A 7,724-nucleotide genomic window follows, 5' to 3' on the forward strand; every position below is an offset into this window, starting at 1 on the left:
TATCATCTGCGTGATACCCAATAATTGTGCTGATTTATGTAATTTTTAAATCGAATTAAAAAAATATTATTCAATAAATTTGTTTTGCTATTAAATATTGATTCAATCTTATTCGGCATTTCCATTGACGAGTGCTTTTCTTTATAAAAGGTTCTTGTATCATATTGTGTAAAATGTTTCAAGTTTATAACCTGAGCTAGCATAAAAGTAGATGATAATCTCTCAATAATTGTAGAATCATTCTAGAAACCCTTGTTGCTCTATGACGCTTGCTGGAAAATTTTCCTGAAGAAGTGAGTGATTAGGGCTAAAAGTGTATACGAATGAATTCCACAGGAACCTTAATTTATTCACTGTACTTGGCTACGTTAGAAAATGATCTCATTTTTTCTATTTCCAAAATTCTGAATTCCTATAGGAAACGTAATTCATTCACTGTACGTATATGTTACAATAAATCTCATATTTTTTCATACTTAAAAATTTTTCCAAATTTTTTTATTGACAATGCCAATATAGAAAATCATTTAAAACTATACGGTCACGACCTTTTAATACTTGGCGTGCCTTTTTTACTTTTTGAAGTTTTTTTATTCTTCACGATTCAATTTTATTTCCGGCATTGCATGTGTTTGTTTTGATTCAAAAAAGTCTTCGCACCACATTGTCCTCGTTCCCAAAAATCCCCGCCGGAAAGTGTCCAAGCACTCAAACGTCTGTGCGTTCAACCATCTCGTGCCAAAACAGCCGCACCAAAATGTAACGCATCGAAATTAGAAAATATCGAAATTCATGAACTGAAAATCGTAAACGAAATTATTCAATATTAGCATTTAAAAAAAAAGTGTTGGAAATACTCGTCCGACTCAAAATGTTTTCATGGAAATAACTATTGCAATTGAAAATCGACAATTTTTTTATAATCGAAACAGGTCAACATTCACGTACTTGAAATTGCTATCTACATCATTTTATTACAGCATTAAGAAATTATGTTTAAAAACGTGATAAAAGTACTTGTTCTGCTTATCCAAAAGCAATAATTAATCCTACTTGTCAACTAGCCTAGCGGTAACGGGTCGAAAAGAGATTTGTGTCTCAGTTGACACATGTTACACTCATATGCTCTGAAAAAAATAGAATTATTATCTACTCTTTATGTTGCTTGAGGTGCCCTAAGCAACACAACTTGGTCATGGGAAAGTCCAGACTTCAGGAGGACTTGAGATATTATAAAATAAAAAAAAAACCCAGATGGCATGAGAGTCCCGCTATGCTACGACCAAAATCGGCATTAGTAAAATAATATAAATAGCACTAGATACGCGTGGGAACAAACAGAAAACCGAGAATAGCGGAATAGAATGTATATTTACCTGACAAAGGGGTAAAAACATTTCACCTATGGAGTCGTCTCGTGAAAATCTGTCGTAATCGAATACGTGAAGATGTAGGACTCTGCTCTGCAATTTTTGTATGGGAAATCCTAAAAAAAAATGACAATATTAATATTCCAGTAATACTTTAGGTAATTGTGGAGTTAAGATACTTTTTGAATACGAAAAGCGGTAGAATTTTTTTCCTTCATGAAGTTGTAGATTCTATTATAATAAGTCATATTCCGTCGAGGGAAGCTGACATTGTCCATCATTTTTATAACTTATAGGATTTTAAAGTTTTCTGAAATACATGATCAAATATGGTATATTGGAATATCTAGAAACTTATACTAGGACAGGTATACATTAGGGTGGCGCAAAAAAATCGACTATTTTTTTTTTCAGCGTCTCCTATGAAAATATGTTAATTTATCATGTTTCAAGAGCCCCCTCCAAAAATCAAGTCAACAAAAAAATTTTTAAAGGTCGTTCAAGATTTTTAAAAATTCCAAAAATAGTCGAAATTTGAATTTTTTTATTTAAAAAATTTTTTTGCTCGATACAGCGAAATTTTGTACCGAAAAAACCAATGAGTTTCTGAAATTTTCAACTCAAAATATTCATTTTAAAAGATCGCTCAAAATTTATTTTAATTTTTATATACTTAAATTTTATTGTTTCGAGGGACCATTAAATATTCATATTGATTATCTATTTAAATTTTGAGTTCCAATTAGTAAGATACTCGATGAAAATGCACTACGAAACAGAGGAAAAATCGTATATAACAATGTAGGTAATAGGCCAGAAACACGGAAATTTTTTTACCGGCGTAGCAAACCGTGTTTGAGCCTGCGCTATTTTTGCTTTCATTCAATTATAAAGTACTTGTTCGCAAACAACAATTCGAAGTATTTTTGTTGGTAAAATCTACTTCATAATTATTAAAACAAATTGTTCAAAACATCACTCAGTATTTTACCAAATTCACTCATTATGAGAGTCAATAAATGTTTTTATTAAACAGGCATGGTCTATTCATAATTACATTTTCTCTGCTAACTAGTTCTCGTAATTGTTTGAATTGTTTAAATAAAAATATCGAACTATTGTAAAATCATACCTTGTTACGTCAGATTTTTCCTGCATCTCAGTGTGTATTTCTAACCATTATCTTACTTATTGAAAGTGAAAATTAAAATGAATAATTAATATAAATATTTAAAGGTCTCTCGAAGCATCGAAAGCAAAGCATATAAAAGATGAAATTAATTATGAGCGACCTTTTAAAATGAATATTTTGAGTTAAAAATTTCAGAAACTCATTGGTTTTTTCTGGACAATATTTCGGTGTATCGAGCAAAAAAATTTTTTAAATGAAAAAATTCAAATTTCGACTATTTTTGGAATATTTAAAAATCTTGAGCGACCTTTAAAAATTTTTTTGTTGACTTGATTTTTGGAGGGGGCTCTTGAAACATGATAAATTAACATATTTTCATAGGAGCCGCTGAAAAAAAAAATAGTCGATTTTTTTGCGCCACCCTAGTATACATGCACACACATACACACGCGTGGACTCATTTCTTCTACCGTGTCACTGAGTTGGTATTCTTTTCAACATTTTTAACACGAAAATGATTGGACAACGGTCCAGCTCAATTTCTTTAATTTTTTTTCTTTTTGTTATCAAGAGACTCGGTAGAGTCTCGGGACAAGTAAATTGACAGCACTGTCATCAGCTGACCCGAGGCTTTCGCCAATGGGTCCGGAACATCTTTGGATGTGTGTGCAAAATCGTTGAACATATCAAATAGTTGAGTGGATCTGAAACATGTGTGGATTTGCATGCGTGCATTGGCTCGCTTTAGTTTTCGCACGAACATCCAATGGTGTTCCGAACACATCCAAAATTTTCACATACACATCCAAAGATGTCTCGGACCGACCCAACGATTCCACATACACATTCGAAGATGTTCTGGACTCATTCACCGAATCAACACAGACTCTAACGATTATAGAATACCATTACTCAGGGATCATACGCCAGTTCGCTCAACACGTATGGGCGATTTACGGAATCAATCGGTTTTCGCTCTTTTTGCTCTAGGACATCAACGAGGCTGGTCGTTGGAAACGGATTCTCCAGAAAAGCATGAAATTCATACATTATTGGCTGGCCGGCAACGAAATCCAAAATCCTTTACTCTACATACTGGACTTCCGTTCTCGGGGCGAAAAAGGAGCGAGTAAAAGTGACAAGCGCGAATAGAAAGTAGTGAAAAAGAGAGCAAAAAAAAAAGTAGGGCAGAGGGGGACAAAGAATGCATAGAGGGAGAGTTGCAGAAAGGGGAGAAGTGAGTCGTTGCATAGTGTGAAACAGTAATAGTGAAGTGTGAGAGGTCAGGATAAGCAAACGGAGGAAAAATAGGTCGGAGAAAAAATTAATAGGAGAGAGGAAAGTGGGATACGAAGTGAAGGTGGAAACAGGCATGGGAATGAGTAAGAATGAGGATGAAAATAGGCGGAAAGGAACGGTGGAAGGTTGACTAAGAGGAAAAGGGGGTGATCGGGAGTCAGGGAAAGGAAAGAATCGAGAATATGAAAAGGGCAAGGAAATAGATGGAGAAGAAAGGGGGGAAGACAAAGAAGGGAGCGAAACGGGATCACAGAAGAATAGAATTGTGTGAGGGTCGCCGGAACGGAGAAGGGAAGGGGGAATAGAAAGAATGCTGAGAGACATGAGAGAGGAGGGAAGAAGCGATGTAAAAGAGCTGAAGAAGTAAATCCTCCATGATGAAGGGCAAAGATGAGGAATGAGATGAAAGAAAAAGAAGAAAGGTAAAAGGAAGAAAAGAGAGAATTCAAGAGAAGGATAGAGATAACGGAGGGCAGGATAATGCGGATGGAGGCAAAAGGAAGACGGGGAGAAATGGCGGAAGAGGGTCAAGAAGAGGGAATAGAGGAGGAAAAAAGGCAGAAAAAAATAGAACAAACTGTAAAGATCATCGAAAGGAGGGAAGACAAGCGGGAGAAAGAGGAGAGAAGAAGAGAGAAGAAGAAAGATAATAATAAAAGGGGAGATGGGAGAAGGGCCGTAATAAGAGATAGCGGATAGAGTAATGAGAGGGATAGGGGTGGAGGGAAGAATAGAAGAGGTGAAGGAAACAAGAAGCGTGAAGGGAAGAAGGTGGAAGATGATACTCGAAGTAAAACTGGAAAGTGAGGGAACTAAAAAAGAGATAATGTGGAGTAAGAGGAATTTGAAGGGAAGAAACGAATGGATAGAGGACGATCTGAGTTGCGAGGAAAAAATAATTCAGTGGAATCTGAGAAGAATAGGGGAAGAGGGAAGAAGAAGGGGGAGAACGGTATGGGTCGGGCAAGGAAAGATAAAGATAGATGGCAGAATGCTGTGGTGGAATAAGAGAGAAGAGAGATTGAGGAATTGGAGAGGAGAGAGAGTGATCCACGGAGAAATAGAGTATGAAGGAAGGGAACGGGAGAGAAGCGGACACAGGGAAACGAGAGAGATAGGATAGGAAAAGTGGTCAAAAAAACGACTGAGGAAGAGTGGAGAGAGAGAGCGGAGGGGGGAAGAAAGGAAAGAGGAAAGGAAGAGAAAATGTGGAAAATCTGCTTTTGGAGCTTAGCAAGACAGGAAAACAAGGAGGAGGGTTTTGGGAAGGAAATAAGAAAATGGGAGGCAGTAGTCTTGATAGAGACATGACAAGAGGAAAAGGGATGGAAAAGGGTAAGTGCAAGACTCCTGAGGGGGTACAAGGGGAAGAAACAGTGGGCGAAAAGAGAAAATAGAAGAGGGAGGGCGAAAGGAGTGATATAGATAGGCATAAGCGAGAAGATGGAAAAAACAGAGGAAAGGAATTGGGAGGAGGAGAACAGATTAATAACAGCGAGAGTAAAAGCAGGTGAAGGATACATAGATAGTAGTAGGAGTGCATGTGAATGGAAATATGGAAAAAAATAAGAAAGTTGGAACTATGGATGGAACGACGAGAGTGAACGGGAATGACAATAACCCCTAGGGGAAAAAGGTTGGGACAAGTACATTGATTGGTCTCTTGTTTCCTGATCATATCACGAAAAGTGTAAAAAAAATTCCATAAAAAAAATTATAAAACCAAGTGTAAATAATTGCAACAGAACAATTCCAAAAAAGTTTCACACCGATGCCCCATTCTTTTCATCTTATTCTAAAAGCTAAATCAATTGACAGAAATTCCATCTAAGTTACGTGAAGCATTAAAATTTATGATATCGATTCGAGGCCAAGTATTTAAGGCTAATTCGGAATATTCACTCTTATGGGGGAACCATCAGGAACTTGAGAGATTTCTAATGGTAACAAAAAAGTTACCATTTGAGTTACGTGCAGCACTAAAATTTATGATATCTTTGGTATTCGCTCCATACCGCAGTAATACAAACTTCAATAGTTTTTGAAAAGAAACACTTCAAAACTTGCTGAACAAAGTTCCATTACATATTACCATAATCAAAGATAGGGGGTGATACTCAGCACATATACTTATCCACAGAAATTCCAAAGATTCAACTTTTCATATTACGAGTAAAAAAAGCATCCAAAGACTTTTTGGAACAAGTTTCAAAATTTATTACTCGACAGACCAGGTGGAAAAAGACCAACTACACTTATATCAAGACCAAAAACTGTTTTGAGAACCTTATGTACAAAATGTGCGATTGATAATCATAGTTGGAAACCTGTTGAATCACATTACCACAATCAGCATGAGGAAGTAGTAGAAAATCATAGGACACATATTAGGCAACAAATTAATAATATGTATCGAACCTCTGCAAACCAATGGAGTTAAAACAAGGATCAGAAAGAGCAGAGCCAAACCCAATAGGAAGCATGATATGGGAATATTCAAAAATATTGATGACACAAGAAATAAATTAGAAAACATTTATTCGATTGGAGTTTCTCACATTATATACTAACAGTTCCGTATGTTCTTGTTTTATAAATTATCTACCATAATATTTCAGATCGCAAAAAGAAATCTCGACATTACAGGTTGACGAACATTTTTCCTTACAACATCCGGACCTATTTTTGATAAACTGATTTGCCTTATTTATATTATCTAGAGTCGCGGCAGCGACTCTGAGACAAGTACATTTATAACAACAACATGACATGACGAGTTGCTGCCAGAGACTCTTTACCGGAGCGATAGCGTTTCCAATTGTTTTCGAAAATTTTCAAAATTTGTTTCTTTAATAATTAATTAACTATAGTATTCCAGAGAATATTATAAGTTAACGTATTTTTTATTTTTTTTTCTTTCGATCGCGACCTCTTCGAACTCTGTAGCTTAACGCGTTGAAGAGATATTAATCTAGAGTCGCGGTAGCGACTCTGAGACAAGTACATTTATAACAACAACATGACATGACGAGTTGCTGCCAGAGACTCTTTACCGGAGCGATAGCGTTTCCAATTGTTTTCGAAAATTTTCAAAATTTGTTTCTTTAATAATTAATTAACTATAGTATTCCAGAGAATATTATAAGTTAACGTATTTTTTATTTTTTTTTTCTTTCGATCGCGACCTCTTCGAACTCTGTAGCTTAACGCGTTGAAGAGATAATAATTATTTATTTTTTAATAGCATCAAAAAATGGGTCGGATTTTCGCACACATTTTTGATGTTTATTTGTTTTTTTTTAGTGACAAATCTGGTGCCATAATACATTTTATATACCTATATATTTTTTTTCTGGTGCCATAATACAAGTATATACTTATATATATTTGGTGATATGACGTATGGTGTGTTGTTAAATGGATGAGGTTATAAAGATCGCGTTTGACAGTTCTCTGTAGTACAAGTATATATCTATATATTTCCGTGATGTAAAAGAAAGATCCCGAATGTAACAGTTTTCACCGACTATTCACCGACTATTTAAAAGCAGGACAATGTTTAGTGAAAATGGTGAAAAAAGTAAAGATGAAAAAAAGCGAAATAGAGGTCGAAATCCAAGATTGTGTTTTCAACAGTTAAAGTTTCATACGCAGAAGACTGCCAGTCAGAAGACCGAAATAAAATTTTGGTTCCTTCCGGATAGAGATTTCTTGAGTTGGTCCGTATTCTGAATTTTTGGATCAACAAAAATTCTTGGATCCGCAAAGAAAATGAAGAAAGATAGAGTGCGGGTGAGTATACTTGCAGGCTCCGGTGACAATGCTTTTAAGTAAGTAGAATAATTTTTCAATATAATAGTAATTTTCTGATTACAGAATCTTTTATCTCCAGTGCTAATGAAATCTGGAAGCGGTCTGTTGCT

At 35.4% G+C, this 7,724-nt stretch overlaps 1 protein-coding gene across 7 annotated transcripts in view; it reads right to left on the bottom strand.

The window, feature by feature from the left end:
* Syt7 (Synaptotagmin 7) overlaps positions 1 to 7,724 on the bottom strand; it is a 620,424-nt gene that overhangs the window by 130,598 nt on the left and 482,102 nt on the right. For all 7 annotated transcript variants that reach the window (XM_043430280.1, XM_043430284.1, XM_043430285.1 and 4 more), the window contains one exon: positions 1,377 to 1,486. In XM_043430280.1, coding sequence (XP_043286215.1) covers positions 1,377 to 1,486 — 110 coding nt within the window. The remainder of the gene's footprint in view (positions 1 to 1,376; positions 1,487 to 7,724) is intronic.

The sequence above is a fragment of the Venturia canescens genome, chromosome 10, assembly GCF_019457755.1.
Source record: "Venturia canescens isolate UGA chromosome 10, ASM1945775v1, whole genome shotgun sequence".
Taxonomy (NCBI): Eukaryota; Metazoa; Arthropoda; class Insecta; order Hymenoptera; family Ichneumonidae; genus Venturia; species Venturia canescens.